This window comes from Patiria miniata, unplaced genomic scaffold (genome assembly GCF_015706575.1).
Source record: "Patiria miniata isolate m_02_andy unplaced genomic scaffold, ASM1570657v1 HiC_scaffold_3, whole genome shotgun sequence".
NCBI classification, from domain to species: Eukaryota; Metazoa; Echinodermata; class Asteroidea; order Valvatida; family Asterinidae; genus Patiria; species Patiria miniata.
The window spans coordinates 9,492,143-9,512,824 of record NW_024037069.1 but is presented as its reverse complement, the minus strand read 5'-3'; the positions used below and the strand labels follow the sequence as shown (position 1 = coordinate 9,512,824).

General features: G+C 40.7%; 1 protein-coding gene across 1 annotated transcript in view; it reads left to right on the top strand.

The window, feature by feature from the left end:
* Positions 1-20,682, top strand: part of LOC119738061 (cortactin-binding protein 2-like) — an 85,135-nt gene that overhangs the window by 30,378 nt on the left and 34,075 nt on the right. Inside the window, 3 exon segments of the mRNA XM_038212787.1 lie at positions 8,390-8,650; positions 9,860-9,967; positions 11,480-13,427. Coding sequence (XP_038068715.1) covers positions 8,390-8,650; positions 9,860-9,967; positions 11,480-13,427 — 2,317 coding nt within the window.

Genomic DNA, 20,682 nt, shown 5'->3' with positions numbered 1-20,682 from the left:
CAGAGTCGGCTCATTTGCATCCTGTACCGGTATGCATCGGTGGGAGTTGGCTTCCTCTCCTACTGTATGTTCCCCAATACCTATGTTCCTCAATACTGATGTTCCCTAACCCTAACCCTAAACCTAACCCTTTATAACCCTAACCCTAAGCCCAATCCTAAGGATTTCGGGGAACATCAGTATTGGAGAATATCGGGTAGACCCCCCCCCCCCCCCCTCAATGTGAATGTGGAGAGACACAGATGGCCGACCACATAATTAATGACTGTCCCCTGCACTCTTCTCCAAACGGCCGAATTGGACCGGAGTCCCTAGATCCACCTTCAAGAAGATGGCTGACAACTGGTTGCCCTGATATATGAGCAACAACTTGAAAGAAGAAGAAAAGGGTTGGAGAACCAATGTAACAAGTTACAACCGTTCCTGCTTCTGCGGAATGTTAACAGGGATCAAATGTCACAAATTCAATCCTTTGAATATTTGAAAAATGTCTGGAAATATTTACTCCTTGAAGTATTCCAGCAATGTGCATACAGATACATGTATGTCTGTGTGATTGTGCTGCTTCTCCCCTGCACAAACGTTCCCAGTGTCATCAAGTTAATCTCTGATAATCATGCAAGCCCTGGTGCCAAATGGTCTGCGAACTTTCGATTGATATCACAGGTTTTGTTTTTATTACTCAATTAACCTCTTGCTCTGTGGACAAACACATGTTGAAGAAATAAAATTTGACCTTTAAAATCCCCAACAAAATTGCTACCTCACAAATTGGAAATTTACATTCGTTGTATATATGTACCTCACCTGGCGAAGCCGACCATGGTCTATTATACATGTACGTAAACAGATTTGGTGATTAATTAATTATGCAACTAGACTGCGTATAAACTCACAATGATGAGTATCATTTTTGTACAGGTTGTTGTATTACAAAAACGCGGCATGGAAATTGACCAATCACAATCTTAGTCCTGATTTCAGAATGAAATGACGTCATGCATGCTTTGACATATCAGACGTTATACAGGAGACTTAGTTGTGTGGATAAAGGGTGATTCTCACACTTCACCTCCAGTGGCTCTTATATTTAAAAGGAATGCGATGGGCAACTCATTAAAAAACCGAAACAAAATAAAACACGTTTCATACAACATGTACAATTCATTCCCTTCCCAAATTCCTACATGTATACATTGCACATCATCATTCTGCACTGTGTGCTCCAGTCTCCAAGTATGTCGATCATGCTGTGACAGGAGAAAATATGCTTTGTAAAAAACCTGTCGAGGATTAATAACCTCAGTATGGTGTCCTTCCAGTATAAAATGAACAGTTGCCTCACTGGCCAGGCCTAAGCCACAATGGTTCACTTCAAATCTACCATTGGTTTATTGCTGTTCTTAACGACCCCTGCTCTTCGTCTGGTTCTGGTTCAGTAACCATTACCATTAAAGGGAATATACAACATTTGCAAACATCGAAAAATAAAACTACCAAGTTTTTGCGAAATACCTTAATAGGATGTTGGTAAATGACAGTCTAAAGCATCCTGTAAAATTATGGCACCTGGTATACTGTCATTTTCAAGAAAAGTGGTATTTTTGTATCAATTTCCAACGCTGATCGGCCGATCAGCGTTGGAAACAACTGGCTTTTTTTCAAATACTGGCCCCAATTGACCATTGCACTTGTTTGCAATCGATTACAAACCTATGAACGGGTACGAGCCAGCTAGACTGGTTCCCTGACCTTACAATTCCCCAATGTATGTAAACTGCTCTGTTTCTTCTTATATGGAGTCAGGGAACCAGACTACAGGAAAATGATCGTTTTTCTTGGTTTTTATAGCATTTTCGATCCCAAAACCTCCAAAAAGTCAGTGTAACTATATTTGCTTTATTTTTCCAACCCCCCATTTCCATCCATTTCTGAAAATTACAGCAAAAGCAAATGATGTATATTCCCTTTAATATCTCCACGGGACAGTGGGTCTTGAAGTGCCGCAAACGATGGCAGATGTGTGTGGTGGGAGGGCTATTACAGCAAGTGCGATAACTCGTGAGTCAGCTTGTCGAGTCCAACCCCCTGAGGAGTACCGGTACAAGGAGAGGCTGCTCAGTTCAAAGACAGAACACGGGGCAATTTTGGTTAAATGCCTGGTCTTGCTTTGTTTTTGTTGGTATCTCTAGATAAAGTGTTGGGCAGGTGTGGCTGAAAGTTGAAGGGAGGAGCACTGATGCAAACATGTAACACTTTTGGCAAGAAAAGGGAGGGGCGCTTCTGCAAAAAACAAAAATCTGATTAATTAAGTTTTCCTTTCACCAATCAAACAGGGTGTTGATAAATTAATTGGTTTCAGGTTCTCCTTTGTCTGTTTTGTGATTTTGACTATTAACTTCCACTCGCGCAATCTCTGGCGCATTCGCCGATTCATCACACAAGATGCTTGCCATCAGGCCGTCAGAGGTCTTTTCCTGTCCCGTCCTGACTATGCCAACTGAATCTTGTTAGGTGCATGCAATTCAGACCTTTATAAGCGCTGACAGCGCCTTCAAAATAAAGCTGCACGGCTACTCTTCGCATGTGGACGGGACCACCTCTGCTGGCCTGTTGGTAGAACTTCACTGGCTCCCAGTGAAGCAGCGAATCTTCTATAAAAATTCTCACATTAATTTACAAGTGCCTTCATGCTCTAGCCCCGTCATATTTGACTGACCTTATACAGTTACTGATCTTGGTATAGCGCGGTATAAATACTCTGTATTATTATTATTTTGTAATCATTCAAAAGAAATTTACATCCCCATTAACTTTATACCATTGTGACGTTTTTCTTTAATAATCAACAAATGCATTGAATGCATTTCATTTCCAGCTTTCTTCGCATGTACAGATGTTATCAGCACTGGTGGGCCTGGTAAATGCAGGCTACTATCTGATATCTGAATGGTCTCTGGAATATCAAAGTTTTAAAGTCGAGACATCTTCCGTCTGTCCCAGGGTCTACTATGAACCCATGGTCCTTTGCTACTATGTCATGTTTTCAGGTTGCTCACTTGGACCCTTGAGCTATGTACCGTACATGTATCACTTTCCTTGATTGGTTCCTATCTGCTGCTAAATACCTCACTCATGTATGCCTAAAGGCACTGCCATATAATACAGCTACCAGTTCTACCAGGCAGTAAATCAAACTATGCATTTCTTGAGCTCACCGTCCCATAATAAGAAGTCAGTCCATGGACACTAATTGCCAAAATGCATGCTGTGTCCGCACAATAGTGACCGAGGCATTTTGAGCAATCGCTGGTAATGGAGCGTTTGACTTCGGGACTGCCCCCCGGGATCCATTTATACACATTTTCTTTTGGTTTATGGACGCTTTTTATTGAACATTGTGTCGGCGCGACGTCCATTAAAACACCCACCTTGTTTACTGTGCAAAGATCAATTTAATCACAAAAGTTTATGATTCACGTGCTGTTGACGCAGTAGAGCTCAATTTCAAGACCATGCGCAATTCATGTTTTAGAAAAAAATCTCCAGGTTTTCCCGACATCGGTCTTCCATAAAATTTCACCAATTTTATCAACAGAATTAAAAATTTGGAGTTCGTTCATTTATCAATTCATTGTTCTTGAGACTCAAATGGCCGAAGCAGCAGTTTATGATATCATAATATTAACTTAGGATAGGGCAAACAAAATTCAGTAAGTTCAAAATTCAGTAAGTTGTGAGAACATTTTTTTTTAATTTACGGAGAGAAAAATCCAGCCTACTTGTAATAATGGTGTCAAAATCTCTTTCTGAACTGATACAAGTTTATGAGCATTGACCCCACTTGACCTTTCGTAGCCTCTCCAAGCACCTACATGTACTTGGCACAATGGCAGGGCAAGAGTTTTTTAATGAGTACAGACGATGAGAGACAGATGGCTGTGTGATGATGACACTCTCATAATTGATATCCAGATGATATCAAATTCAACACTCTAGGGAGCAGTATTATTTATAGTACACATTGCAAAATTATTGGGTGTTGGCCTGAATCAGTAGTAGCAAAATGAATAGGCCTAAATGTCTGTCTGAATCTGGTTGCATGTTGCCTACAACTTTCCTCTTATTTTTTTATATGTACCGGTACCGGTACATGAAGATGCTTTCTCTTGCAATTTGAGGCACGTATTAATTCCTGCATTCAGTTTTCCTGAGTTGCATTCTTCATTTAGACCTACATGTACATGGAGTGGCTTTGGCCTTGTTCAGGGCAATTATGCATATTAAGAAATATATTGAAGAGAATTTTGGGATACAGGGTGTATGTACTTTTTGGCTGCCAATACGGATGAAGTATATTTTTCTTTTAAAGTTTCTGTTAACTTTGTCTTGGTTAGATTGTGATCCATAATGCAGAAAATTATTTTTCTTTCTATATTTTGTAGTGGCTTATAGTGTATATGTGATTTCTTCATTGCTACATGTATGTTAGCTGTGCACTCTCTGAAACCTTTCAAGTTTTCAGGATTTTGATAACTTTCTCCAGGTTTCTATTTTGCAACAACAACCTCATTTCTTATCACCTCGTTCTCAGAACCCTTTCTCTCACAAATCAAAATCATAAAATCATTGCTTCCATATTTGGTACTTGCTCTGATCAGGCTTGCATGCCTGTCACTGTCATGACTGTGTGCAAGCATTAGGTTTTTCTCTGTAGTTTGCAGCACAGTAGGTACATGTACATGTATGAATGTACCGGTACATACATACGCACAAATTACACTGGAATAATTTTGTTTCCAATACATGTACAAATGTAACTGCATCTAACTGCCTACTAAAAAAAGGTCATGGTGCTTGAATCTGTAAAAATGTTGAATATGAATTCTTTACAGCACTGAACACTGTAATGAAGATGACTTGTCTTGAAGGTAACGAGATGAGACATCTACCTATTAGAAAAAGATTGCTGTTGCACATTTTTGGAATTTCCAAATGGGCCTAGCTCTTTCATCGCATTCCAGAATTGTTTTTTTCTTTGTTTGCAAAATTTAGCTCAATGAAAACAAACAAAAATTGGAATCATTTTTCATCGGGTTGGAAAGTCGGTCTTTCAACACTTGAAAGAATTGTTTATATACAAACGGTTTTGGGATGTACGCAATAAATTAATACATTTAGAACCATATTGCTATAGAAAAATAGAGGAAAATTTCTTTGGATTTGGCCCTTTTAATGCTATGCTTACAATTTTACGAACTGTACCAAGAGATTAAGCTGGAAGTTGTGAATGCTACACGTGTAGCATTAATTCCCATAAAAAAAAGGACTTAGGCCAAAAAAAAAAAGTCTCCGGTTTCTGGTATGCGCGCGCGTCGCCGTAGCCATGCGCGTCGGCAAAATGAAAAAGTTTTTTTTTTCAATACAAGATGATGTCTCAAAACCGCCAAACTCACTGGTTTGACTGGAATCCTGCTGCTGCACAATTTTAACGTGTTTTTAGATGGGGCTATGATCGAGAATAAGCTTTATGTGGCCTCTCTGGACTCCCATATATTTGCACTAAGTTTAGTCGGGCACCATTTGCAGTCATCAGCCGACATTTGAAGCCAAAAAAAAAAAAAAACCAGGTAAAAAAAAAAAAAAAAGCCGCGTCGCCGCACCACTTTTGGGGCAAGCTCCATACCAGAAACCGGAGACTTTTTTTTTTGGCCTTATATAAGGTTATTTCAACAGCACTGTCGACCTTTCAGTCGCATAACATTATTGATTTTCAGGATGCAAAACTGGAGGCTAAATATCAAAAGAGGGAGATTAGCATTTTTTTCTGATTGCACAACCAAATACATGTGCATTTCAAAATACCGTCTGAAAAACCCCAACAAAGTACTGTACATGTACATGTGTAAGTGGTGGTAGTTCTGAATTATATACCCTAGATATTGTTGTTCAGTTGATTATCGAATGTTTAAATATTTTGTATATTCGGGACAGCCCTAATGTAGGCCCACCAAATCATGTTTGTACAGAAACATGCAACCCTCCCTTTAATTACGTTCCATTCAATCTACCCACCCATCTCATATCCCCCTTCCACTCCACGTCTTCCATTAGTAGCCTAACCACGTTAGACTCTCTTTAAGAACCACGCTAAATTAATCCGTCCTTCTGATCAAACAACTTGAGTGTGTACAGTCAATAGTTGTATGACACCCAAAGGACCAGAGAGGCTCTCCCAATGTGTGATGAAGAAATTGGTTAAATTGAGCACCGGCTAATTAAATGTCGTGGGAAATTAAATCAAAGTTAGAGGGGTCGGCCAGTAAATGTTGCGACGGCAGCTGGGCCCGATGTTGATTTGTAACGAGGGATGCTTCAACCCAGTTTTCACACCAGAATCTAAGCCCTTTTGATCCCTTTGGAAAAACTTTGTAGGAGGGGGGGGGGGGGGGGGACTGCCATGGTGAATTCTGTTAATTGTGAGGCAGTCTGTGAGATTTCGTCGTTTGTACATTTGTATTAAATAGAAAAATAAAGTTATTGCTATCACATGCCCTGAAAAAAATATGCAGGCCGTTTTGCGAGATTTTAAAATGTTGGTGTTTTTTTTTTTTTTTGTGCATCAAATGTGATTCAAATTAGATTGACTGTGTCCTACATGTAATAAATTTAAAATGATGAAATGGATAAAAATGCTCAGGGTATTTTTCAGTGTAGTCGCCAACCTTGTACACTTATTCAATACCCAGGTGTTGATATTTATTTTTAATCTTTATGTTTTGAATTTTGCTAGTGTCTTTTGACTTGATTGTACATTAGTGTTCCAGCTGTGCCTCATAGCAAAGTACAGACAAGGTCATGACTATAAAATGTATATTTATGTACATGTACATGTACTATATTTGTCCAATCAATATGTTATTTCAGGCTCATTGTACTTTGTGTGAATAGATTCCCACAACAGGATGAGAATTCACTAGTCATTGGTCATCATTATTTTCAGTTGTCAGTGTTAGTCACCATAGCATACTCAACCTAAAAAGTACAAACAGTGCAAGTAACTCATTGCCCAAGAAATTGGCTGTAATTTTATTTTTTGAGGACCACCACATCTATAACCTACATACAGCACTGGCCCATTTTACTCATAATTCTGGGGTATAATCCCGTGAAACGGCAACCAAGACTTTAAGCCTCCCCCCCCCCCCCCATTCTAACAGGATTATAGATTGCGTACGAGCAGACAAATCTGTTTCAGTTTGAGATCTGAAACATATCCGTCAAACTGTTTCCGTTTCGGTTTGGAGCGTTGAAAAAAAAATGGGAAAAGTTGACAATCGAATTGGAATGTCTTGATCCAGTAATTCGTCTCTGAGATGTCCTCGGCGTCCAAATTGGATTCGTTCGTCGATTGAAGATATGAGCACGATGACACGAGAAAGTGATAAATGGTCGAGACGTGCAAGTTAGTCATAGTTCAATGTGCGGCGCGGTGCTCCAGATGGTTCGATGTATGCAAACACATGATCCTCTTTATGAGTAATGAGATCCAAATATGCAAACGTTTTGGTTACATGACCCTGTTTTTGTCAATTCAATTAATTATTTTTTTTGGTGGTGACAGGTGAAAGCCTTGTACCCAATCCGTCAATATTGATTTGAATTCCGAATGGCAATTTATAATTTTGGTCATCTCTTGTGTGCATCTCTCTGCATCTGTGACAAACAATATTGAAAAAAAAGTAAAACAAAATCTGAATTTAGTTGAAAAAATGAAAATTATAGGAAAAAAGAAAGAAATTTGAGTCATATAGTCACCCTAATTTGCATGTTAATTTTATGTTGGTTATTAGCTATTACATGTACTTAAATGTAAAAGTAGTGAAGCTATCCTCTCTCATGTAAGCCCAATAATACCAGTCACTCTGAAAATCAGGGAAAGCCTTGATACTTAATTTCCGTTTTTCAGTCAGGGAAAACTCTTGGAATTTTATGGAAAAACAGTGTCAGTGACTTGCAAGGGAAAGGTTTTCACCAGTTTGGCGTATGTGCCTCTTGTGCCATGTTTGCCCAAGTTGTGTCCATTGACTGACTGGCTATGGTGTGTTAGTGTTTAAATACAATGTGAATACATATAATGTCAGTATCTTAGTTACTTTGCTGCAACCACCTCTTGAATTCCCGGCAACCCTGTTAAAGTGAAAATGTTTCTCTATTAATATGGAATTTTGGAAATATCTCAAGGATATATCGGGAAAACTCAGGTAATTTTCTTTTCATAAAGTGCTGGGAATCCTGTAATTTATTGACTGCCCATGTCCCATGCCACCAATCCAAAACCGCTGAAACTCAGCTGGTCTCATTTTGACGATATTTCATCCCCACCCAGGCTGAACGCACCAAGCTCCTGCGTCCCGCTAGCAGCCAGCAGCGCTACACCGTAGCAAACCCGTACACAGCTCTGGGCCGAGACCTGGACGGCAACGGTAACAGCAACAACAGTAGCAGCTTCGGCGGCAGTGAGGAAGACAGCAAGGAGGACAAGCAGGGCAACGCCCTGGCCTACCTGGAGGCCATGGTGGCCAAGCATAAGAAAGCTGAGACTGAGATGAGACAGCAGGTGGAAGGGTTGAAGGAGAGCCATGCTAAGGTGAGACAACAACAGCGACAACAAGGACACCCCCAACCCCCAACCCCTCCCTCCACCCTTACTTTCTGAAAATCATGAATTTGACACTACTACCGGTACTCCTTGTGGATCCCCCCCCCCCAAAAGTTAGAAACTGACAAAGACATACAGTGCGCCACTTTCATAAACATTTCCCAAGAGGAGAACTGTTGAAAAGAGAACTGTTGCCATTCAGTGCAAGCAGCCATGTCAGTTGCTCAGACTGCACTGGTATGCTTCAGAACCGCCCGGCCTGTTACTCATGCCATCTCATCCGAGGTGATGAAAGGATCCTACCATAACACTCAAGGAGGTTGACACAAGAACCTGCCGCCCGCGTTTTCTTTTTTTTGGAGTGGGGCAAACAAGACGTGGAGTGCAGTTTAATTGATTTTACATGCCCAATACATTTTTCATTTGCTAGATATGCACACGCTGAAGCCTTTGATAAGTAAAGCAGGAAGCAATTTTCTGGCATTATTGAAACCTGAATTCCATTTCTGTTTGTGAAAAAGACATCTGTTTCGCGGTTTGATTCATTAACGCATTATCTCTAATCCCTCCCTCTCTGGCTGGCAAATTCAACAAAGCCATCCCCGCAGTCGCAATCAATTGAATGACTGTTTTTTAACAGTGGTCCCTGCCTATACGTACATGTAAATCAGGATTGACTAGATAAGCCAGCTGTACCGATCAGTTACTTCTGTCTTTTGATTGAATGTGAGTGTCACAAGTGCCGTCAAGAAATATGATCTGACTGTTTGGGACAAGCTTGTGTATAAGTTATGGGAGGGGAAGTGGATTGAATTTCTGACTGTCTGTGACTGATCAAACAGTAGGAAGGTGACTGTACAGTTTAACCCTAACCCCCTTGAGTGATTTACTAGGAACCTTCCTCACTCTTGCAAAATCTAACACCATATGGTAAACTCTACACCCAAACTGTTGGACTCTGATTATGGTGGTATGCCTGACCCCATGTAAAGCATCTAATCAGTTCACTAGTACAACACTCACTCCAACAGATTCCAACAAATCAAACAGTTGGATTTCGTTGGAATGAGGTGGTTAAGGTTAATATTCTTATCTGGATTCCGACACATAGTGAGTTGCATGCAGTACTCCTCATGAAAACTACCCAATTACGTCATTGGTTTTGAACATGAGTATCTTTTGCTTTTTATTCGTCAGATGGTAACAGAACTGGACGAGGAGAAGCAAAAACATGCCAATGATACAGCTCAGGGAGATGACGTCACCTACATGTTGGAAAAGGAAAGAGAGCGACTTGCACAACAGGTAATTACTGAACATACATTTCATGACCACAGGCCTTGATAATGGTGAAATGCAAAATTTGTTTTTCACAGGACTTTAATAGTCCAGATTGAGTACACTCAGATACCTATTTCTTGTTTTAATGTTGTTGATTTTTTTAAAGAAAACTCATTTTCCTGACCCGGTCATCATGTTTCAATTGGAAGTAGTAAAACATATCTAAAGCACAGAATAAAAAAATACAGCACAGAAATACAGGTTTTTTTGGTATTGTGTTTGAGTGACAAGATCTGTTTCCCTTTACACGAACATGATACGGCATACATTGTATCTTGTATAAAATATTCATGCATGGCATGTCATAGATCTGATAATTATCCACCAATTTGATTAATATTTCTCCTGGAGCAGTTTCAACATAAATTTTGAAACAAACCTCTATTGTGTAAATCATGTGAGCTGTAGTTCATGTTTTATTGTCTGTCTGGGACAGACAGGGAGAATCCATAGCTTTTGTGAGATAGCAAGATTTTGCCCATTCATCATCCCATTTCCTACTCCCCCATCGTAAATTAGCTTACATGGAGGTAATATCCCCATTGGGACCTTTTTGCTTCATGATGGATCTGTGTTCCCTCCTAGCCCTGCTGTTATGGGCAACAATATACCTTGATTGAGTGACTGTATAGCCAGAAAGCAAAATGTGTATGTGCACTGAATGTGTAAGTGATTCTTCATCTCCCAAATGAGGGTTGTTACTTGATGTCAGAATCCTTAGTAGATACACCTGTCTAGTATATATGCCTGCTAATAACTTAAAGCTACAGTCCATCATTTGCAGCTATCCAAAAAGTAACTGACGTAATTATTGTTGAAAAGCATACTTGGTTGAAAAATAGTAAGGGAACTAAACTCCCTTTCCAATGAAATTTCCGTTAGTAGTTGTTTTTTTTATTCGGCAAAGTGCGTGCAAGCGTTGACAAGACGCACACGAGCGCGCGGTTGCTATAATTCATTGGATCAGTGCGCGACATCGCGTAGCTGCAATCGGCTCAGTGAGAACTTGTCTCGGATGCTGAGTTCAGGCCCAATTCAAAAAATGATTCAGCAAGTTTTGATTTGAAATCAAGATCCTCGAATGTTGTTTTTCTCGAAACATAAAGCTGAAGCTGAGCTGAAACCTTATCATGTTAGTTGTTCAGCACCGTTCTCTAGATTTTTAGCACTTTTATTGCTTCAAACTAACAAAATGCACAAATTACAAATGATGAACTGTACCTTTAATTCTAAAATCGTGACAATATGAAACATCCCTTTGACAAGAAGATATTTTTTGAGGGTAGGACATATTCAACAGTGAAAGAAAGAAAGGTTTTGTTTTGATTGTTGGTCGTTATTTAATGATTAAGTTTCTTCCTCCAAGAACATTCTTCCTGTTTCCTTAATGAGATTTACTGGACTTTCAAAACAATTTGGTGCTTGTAACTTTGTGTAAATCTTTGACATGTTCTTTTCTCTTCCTCTTTTAAAAAGCTTGACTTTGAAAAAGCTCAACAGAAGAAGTTGGAGAAAGAGACCAAGAGGTCTCAAGCAGCTGTGGTCCAGGAACGCAAGAAGCACCTCCAGTTTGCCAAGGTCATTCTCGATGAGCGCAAGGTTCTCCTGATGGAGCTCGGCGCGATGAAACAGAGGATGGAAGAGCTGGAGGACTTGATGATTGTCAAGGAAGCCCAGCTGGCCAGCGCCAAGGGCTGCCTTCACAAGGAGAGGAAGCACCTCACCAAAATGGAAGCCGGGATGGAGAAGCGGCTTTCCGAGTTTGACATGGAGCGTGAGCAGCTCCGGGCAAAGCTCAAACGAGAGGAAAACAGGACGCGAGAGCTCAGAGAAGAGCTGGACACAGCCAGCAACTGCATCAATGACTTACAGCTGGCCCTGGCAGAAGCAGGGCACACTGATGCTTCCAACGGGAACCAAGAGAATCCCACCTCTGCCACCAACGGTAGAGACATCAGGGGAAAGCCTCTAGGGAGGGTAACAGGGTCTCCGATTCCAGCTGCCAATGCAAGCAGGATTGGTACACCAAGAGGAATGAGGACCCCACCACGATATGACAAATCTGAGAGCTCCTCTTCTGGGTCTGAGGAGTTGTGTAGTCCCCTGAGTCCCGTGACCTCCATCGTTAAGCCTGTGGCAGGAAAACCCAAGAAAAGTGGCTACCAACCTCAATATGGAACAACTGGGAAACAAGCCGATACAAGGAGTGTCGAAAGTGATAATGGAAAAACTGAGGTTAAGACATCTGCCAAGCAGAAGGGTTCCTTATTGTATTCAAAAGGGAATGGAAAGACCTTGAGTCCAGCCACAAGTCTTGATCGATTGAACAGAGCCAATACATCATCTCCCCCACCTCAGAGAGGGAGTAAGATCCCATCCAGTACAGGGAGTGCTGCAAGGGCTTCCTTGATGTCACCGCAGCAAAACAGGAAAGGATCTGGGGAAATTGAGAGGCCGAGCCCAAGGCAGCCAATCACACCTTCTCCCAAACCTACAGCAACTAATTTAGTGAGGCCTACGGCTCTCAGTAGCTCCCCGTTCATGAAGGCAGTTGATGCCTTCAAGGCTGGTCCAAAGAAAGCTATACCAGGGCTTCCAGGAGTGCAGCAGCAACCATCTGCCGTCCCCTTTCACTCCACTGCCAAAACAGGTTCTCCCAGTGTACCGAAAGCTGCCGTATCTCCCCTGGTGAATACAGCTAGGAAGCCACAGACCTCTAAGCCACCAACACCAACCCAGCCAACAGCACCTGTCTCCAGAACAAACCCACCAAGTCCTTCAGGCAGCATCACTCCAACTGGAGCAGTTCCCAGTACACAGCCTGCTCCAAAGTCGGGTGCCCAGCCACCCGTGTTCACGCCCCCGGTCAAGCGCACCGTCTCACCACGAGGTACCCCACCACCAGTACCACCCAACAAGCCTACTCTCATCCCTCAAAAGACTAACGCTTCTTCTTCATCATGCACTTCTACTACCACAATCACTTCTCCCGCTACCACGCCACTCAGCAAATCTGATGCCAACAAGAACGTGTCAAGCCCCTTGCAGTCCCCTCCGGTCTCAGTGCGGAGGTCCGACTCCCTAGTGGAGGCCCGTAGACAGTTCTACACCAATAAGCTGAGTGGTGGTCAAACTAACCTGCGGGGCGGCCTGGATAACCAACTGCTAATCAGTGCTAACAACAATTCCAACAACTCAAACGCTATTGACACTCTTGCCATTGACACTAACGACGATTTTCTTTACGACGCCGGCGAGCAGCTTGGCCCGCCCTTGCCAAACCACGCCCAAGCCGCGCCCACTGCACAGAAATCCACAACCCAGGTGGGTGCGGACATGCAGTCAGTTTTAAAGTACAGCGAAGCCCCGCCCATTCATAGCGATCATGGCTTTTACCATAACACCCTAGGGCCACGTCCTGAAGGTAAATTGTCCCTTTAAAGCACGACCCAAGCCTTGGTTTACTTGTCTTGACCGTTTCCTGATGTTAACCCACATAAACCATGATATAAGCAAATGTCTAGTCAGTGAGAGAGACTTTGAGTACCCATAGAAATCCTTGACCGTGTCTAAGAATCTGGATATAATCATGCTGCCCCTCTCCCCATGCCTTTTTCCTACCCAAAATCCCAAACAATTACAAGACAAATCCCAGTCCAACCCAATTAGTGTTAACCTTTTCAAGGCTGAAGTGCAAGAATGCATCATGCACAGATGTGATTAAAATATTGATCACGCAAAGAAATACAACTATGTATCGTTTGCTCCAAATAGCCAAAATGTAAATCGTTATAATTGGTTGAACGGCCTCATGGAGGTAATATTTATGAGAAGTGTTTGCCCATTGTTGTTGATTGGACTTACAACTCACAACCTCCTGCTCATTGTTACAGATATCTTAACTACTGGTGCTTGAACTCCAACACACAATTCATCCAAAGAAAGTCTTTAAAAATGCTGAAGGGTTTTGTGTATGGGCATCGTGCGCCAACAAAAAAGGGCGCGTGTTTACCACTTTTGAAAGCCCCGTGTGGGCGTACGGGACTGGTTCGCGCGTGAAGTATGCACAACTTATTTATCCTGAATGTGCACAAAGCTAAGCCGTAGCGTCTTGGCGTGAGCGTCAGGCGTCATCGGCAGGCGAATATGTTCGAATTTAACTTGCGATGGTTTCCCAGACTAATCCCCGCCCCTAATAACTTTGGATCTGCAGTATGCAGAGATAAACGTTTGAATTACAAACTTCAGATTACCTCTTCAACTAAAAACGAGGTTGAACTTGGGTTTGGTGACCTTTGATGAGTTATTCAGTGCAGTCTCTAAGAGTCATTGATTGAAAAGTTCCCAATTGCCCCAAGGAACTGTCTCAGGACCAGCTGTTTCTTATTGATGCTGGGGGAAGTCTCTCTCACTGACTACATCACCAGGACAGATTTAATTTATGACTGAAATTAATTCCTCCCCCCCCCCCTCCCCCTCCCCTCACAACCAACCATTAATCTTACTGGAGTAGAGGAAATACTAACTCACTAATATTGCTCATGAATAACCCTGGGCTTCAGTTCATAGAGCTGCTTAATAGAAAAAAAACATGTGAGGCGTTCTGGAAAAAATAAGGCAGAACTGGGCACAGGCCGTAGTGGAGAAAAATGCAACAACAAAAAACAAACAATTGGGGTGATTTATTTTTATCAATTTTCAGATAAATCTTTGATATATGTACTACACACGTTTTAAGAAGGAGTACAAAAATTGTGGAAGAAAATTGTTTTTTAAGGAAAAACAGTTGCCATATTTCATTTTCACGAATACAAAGCTCGAAACTTTACAGGACCTTTTGTGCAGTATTATACAGACTCGTCATGTTGATAAATGCAAACGATAAACCGCCCGAACTTGTCAACAGAATGTCTGGTTGAAATGCAACAAACAGTATTGTAAGGATTATTTTATTCTCTTTCCTAATACCGCAAATCCTCATGTCAACCTCTGCCCAGTTCTGTCTCAGTTTGCCAGAACGCCTCACATATTGCTAATAGCAACTATTAGTTGGGAACCAGTTGTGAGTAATGTACATCACATGGCGCTTTGGCTGGTAACCTGTTGTTGCTTAGCAACACTTTACTTGGTAGTTTCCTGTGTTTAGCAGCACCATGAAACTGACCCCACCTGGCTAGCAATAAGTAGGGAGTTAACCATATTGTTACCCGTTTCATTCAAGTTCACTTCATGTACATGTACATCCAGTACCCACTGTGATGGTTAGCCCAGGTTGGACTCTGTTGTGTACACGTACACAACGGAGTCCAGGGTATGAATCTCTCCTGCCATAGCGAAAAAAAATTATAACACATTTTTTTGCATTTGTTTACCTAACGGAGGAAGCTGAAGTTTCGCTTACATGTTCCTTGTCAAGAATTGTGCATGCGCTAGGTTTAGGAAAGGCACATATGTCCGCTGGTGGCGTGTTTACCGCAAATAAACTGCAATCCCACGCTTTCGTTGAAAACATTTTGAGAACGAACTCCCCGTGTGAAGATTACGCACGCGTGTGTGCATGCACACCTAGCACGCTGCCGCCCTGGCAGCAAGCGGCAGTAAACGGCACGCGCGTGTACATCTTCAAGCGGGAAATTCGTACTGAAAATGTTTTCAACAAAAGTGTAGAACTTGCAGTATATTTTTGGTAAACACGCCGCCCGCGGACATATTTGCCTTTTCTAAACCCAGCGCAGGTACAATTCTGGACACAAGGAATATGTAAGCGAAATTTCAGCTTCCTTCCTTCAGGTAAAAATATGAAAAAAAATGTGATATAATTTTTTTCGCTATGGTGGTACAATTTATACCCTGGACGTCAGTCGTAATGCAATGAAGACGTCGTCCAACCTGGGCTATGTGATGGTCACACATCATCACTGGTCCATAGATATGCTTTCTATATCATTGAGTAGGCAAAGTAGGCGCACACCATTTGCTGTTATTCGTTATTAAAATGTACCAAGAGCGTAGAGTCCCATGATGACTGAGAACACAGCGAGAGAAACAGGCATGAGATTTTTCCGACTTTTGTCTGAAATCAGCTTTTTTGAATCCGAGAAAAAGACATTATTAGTGTAGAAAGATATGCATCTTTCAGACATTTCATCAATTTTCAGACTTTATGAAATATTGACAATCCCATCCCTGGAGAAACGCTGTATCGCTGAAGAATGAGCTTGTGTTAAACAAGACATGAGGTGTATTTCACACCGTGTTTTCATCTTCAGCTTTTGCTTCAAGATGCTTTAAAGGCTAGAGTAGATCATTTGCAGCTATCCAAAAAGTAACTGACCAAATTATGATTAACATGCTTACTTGGCTTAAAGATAGTAATGGTGCTAAACTCCCTGTGAAATTACTCCTTCCGGCATGCTGTCGGTTTCAAGAAAACAATAAAAGAAGGTTATTTCCAAAGATGAGTCAAGTGATGCATTTTTGGAAATTTCCGTTAGTAGTTGTTTTTTAATTGGGCAAATCCAAAAATGGGTGCGCGCAAGCATTGACAAGACGCACACACGTGCATGCGGTTGCTATCATTGGTCTGTTCAGTGTGTGACATCGCGTAGCTGCAATCTGCTGAATGAGAACTTGGTCCGGATGCTGATTTCGGACGCAATTCAAAACATGACTTGAAAACTTTTGAATTGAAATCAAGATCCTAGAATGTTGTTATCTCGGAATATACAGCATTCACAGAGCTAAAACTTCATCAGGTTAGTTGTTAAGCACCCATCTTTAGATTTTGAGCATTTTTGTTGCTTCAAACGAAACAAATGCACAAATGGCGACTGATCTTCTCTACCTTTTAGCCACCAACTTGGGGACTCTGACTGTGCTGGTCCTTGGTCCTTGGTCTGTCTCAGGAACAGTCAATAATACATGTACATGTACATGTACATTCATGTATGGGGCGAGATACTGGTACATTTTATGTACATATTGCAGGATTCTTCTATTTTGAGCCAGAGACGAATCCATAGCGGGAGATCACACAGGCGTTTGACCATGGACAATTCAAGGTCCAGCATTTCATAGACTTGTGATTTCAGTCAAGTGAGGGCGCTGTTGATTGCATACAGTGCCAGATACCCAACAAATTTCATGAGGTCCCTATCTTATTTTCGGGAAAGGAAAGGGAATCTATCAAGTTTGTGTCAATTTTATGTGTTGGCTCAGTTTTATTCTTTCTGCAGTTACCGACTTCAGTCAGTATTGTTTATCTTTTAAACTTTTATTGTTTGTTTTTCTTAATTATTAATTTGGGGTAGTTCACGAAAGTCATATTGGTTAATACGAAAGTAAAAAAGATTTTAATTTCAGTGCTTCACAGGGTTATTTCTATTTTTTATTTATTGTAATTTTGATATTTTTTTGTACTTGTGTGTGTCACATTCCCAGCATGGCAAATCACAATGTTATTTCTTTGGTTTTTCACTTTTTTTTCCATCTACCCCTGCACTCCACAGTGCTCTCTGCTTAGAAAATATAAATGTAAGTAAACAGAACCAGTCTTTTTTTATTATTAATTTTATCAATTTCATTCAATTTATTTCTGTACACATATTCATTCATTTATTTTTTCTGCATCTCCTGACCAATGCATGCCAAATTTGTGATTCAGTTTCTAGCTGTATATAATTGTATTTTTTGTTGGTAGCAGAATTGTTTTTTAATTTTTGTTTATTTATGTTCCACAATTTTGTTTACTTTTACATCTTGACATTTGTCTGTTTTCCTGAAAAACTGTCAGGGTTCCTAGCCACTCTGGAAATCAGGGAAAACCTGAAAAATTAGTTTCCGTTTTTTTCCAATTAGGGAAAACAAAATAAATGAGGGAAATTTGACAGTGACCCAGAAGGGAAAGGTTTTCGCCCGTTTGGCATACGTGCGTCTTGTGCCGTGGGTCCAAGTTGTGTCCATTGACTGACCGGCTATCATGGCTTTTTAGTAAATGCAGTGTGAATATTACTCTGCTTTGCAGTAACAACCTCTTCACTTCCCAGCAACCTTGTTATAAGTGAAAATGTTTCTCATGGAACTTTGGAAATTTCTCAGGGAAATTTCAGGGAAAACTCCGCGCATCTTACAGTGTATATTAAGGTTAGCGTAACGGTACGTCCCTTCTGCTACAAAGGTTCTGAGAGCAACAGATTTAGAATGAACGTTCAAAGACAGCAATTGGTTATTTCTCAAAATCTTTACAGCTTGTAATGTTTCGCATGGCTTCATTATAGCCCCACAAATTCATATGTCTGTTTTCCTGAACAACTGTGTCTTATGTCGTGGTTACCGTTGTGGTGATCCTCAATGACATGCATCCATTCCTCATGATACAATGGTTCTGAGAGTAACACATTTAGAAGGAATGTTCAAAGACAGCAATTGGTTATTCTCAAAATCTTTACACAATGTGAAGCTTCACATGGTGTCACTATAGTCCTACAAAGTCTGTTTTCCTGAAAGATTGTCTCTCTAATATGTTGTGGTTAGCATTATGGTGATTCTCAATGGAATACACACTCATCCATCATGCAAAGGTTATGGGAAGAACTAACTGAGAATGTTCAAAGACTGCAATCGGTTAGTCTCCAAAATCCATGTTTCACATGGTGTCACTACAATCCTACAAAGTCATATGTAAGTCTGTTTTCCTGAAAGATTGTCTCTTATGTTGTGGTTAGCATTATGGTGATTCTCAATGGAATACACACTCATCCATCATGCAAAGGTTCTGGGAGGAACTAACTGAGAATGTTCAAAGACTGCAATCGGTTATTCTCCAAAATCCATGTTTCACATGGGGTCACTATAATCCTACAAAGTCATATGTAAGTCTGTTTTCCTGAAAGATTGTCTCTTATGTTGTGGTTAGCATTATGGTGGTTCTCAATGGAATACACACTCATCTCATCTATCATGCTGCAAAGGCTCTGGGAGAACACACTGAGAATGTTTCAAGACTGCAATAGGTTATTCTACAAAATCTGTACAGCATGTGATGTTTCACATGGCGTCACTATAATCCTACAAAGTCCTTAACACTATATAGTCGCATATTACCAGATCCTAAAAATAAATCATTGTTAGGATTTTTTTTCTGGATTGCCGTAAAGGTGTTTTTCTCTATAAAAGTTCCTATAGAACAAAAGAAATGGGTATTGTAAGGGGTGCCTTTTGGCAAATGCAAATGTATATCAAAGACACTATTTTGGTCTGGGGCCCTGGGCGATCCTCAACCCCCCTGCCAATACGGTCGTTTCACAATAGTGCGCCTCCAAGAGTTTGCAACGCGTTAGCCAATCACAATGCGCGAAATCTGTCGACCCTATGCACGTTTGGAAAAGGTCGACTGATTTCGCGCATTGTGATTGGCCAACGCGTTACAAACTCTTGGAGGCGCACTATTGTGAATCGCCCGTATTATTTCGTGGATTTTTCATTTTCCCCCAACATCACCCCTGATAAACCTCAAAAGAAGTTTTGCAGTTGAGGCCGCCTGCCCAAATACAAACTTGGTCATGACCAACAATAATACATGTGGCTGAACCCACTTTCTATAAATGTATCTTCTGCCTGTAGCGTAGTAGTTGGACATAGGTATCGGGTCACAGTTTGTTGGGATGTTCATCGGCAGTCAGTTTATTTGTCTATCTGTTGTTGTCTGTCTACTTTGTGCATGCATGTTGATGTCTGTTATGTTGATATTCACGTCAAAATTTTTTTCTAGAGTTTCTGTTGTAACATTAAACTTCATAGTTTTGTTTTGTTATTTTTTTTATTTGATTTGAAGTTAAAGCTGTTCCTTTGTTTGTTTGTTTTTGTTTACTGAATAGATAGAGAACAGCAATTAGATAGAGGATAACTGTACAATGATTAATTGCTCAAATACTGTATTTTAATACATGTAATTGGAAAAAAAAACCAGTTGTTAATTGTTCCGTCACACATCTTTGATGCATGCTTGTAGGATAGGTTGTACAATGTACATTGGAGGTAGCAAATTCTGAATATTTGGGCTATAATAAAAACACTGTAAAACCTTTTTTTCCCATAAATCTTTCCAGAACCTTTAATATGAGTCCCTTCAGTATGTCTTTATAAGATGGAAATGTTACAAGACTTGTGTAGATAAAAATAATGTTTGATCTAGTAGAAACTTGAGAAGTATGACAAAATGCTTTTCTTGGCGTCTGTAAGCCAGGCGTAAGTTGTTGACAAACTTTGTGATTTTTCATGTATATCATACCAATTGCAAATGCTTAGTAATGGCTTGAAACAATAGCTCCTTAAGGGCTTTGTGAATAACTGGACTGGTTGTGCTTACTATGTGCTAGACGCAGGAGAAAAGCTGTGATGATGATGTTTCCCGCTTTATGCAGGCAAAAATCCTCATCTTTTCCTGCTCCCTTCTTTCCTTCCTTGTGGCTTTGTCTAATGGAAGCACCCTGTATTTATCCTCCCTTGCTCTTATGCAGTAACAACACTGAATATCTCACATAAAAGTGTAATTTCATTTGGGTAGTTTGAGCTTAATATGTATTTTCTGTACCGCAGTCTGTGTTGAAAATTCGTTTTGAACTTTTCCTCGACTAATTTTAGTAATTTGCTGAACAACTTTTTTTTTTAAATCATGGCAG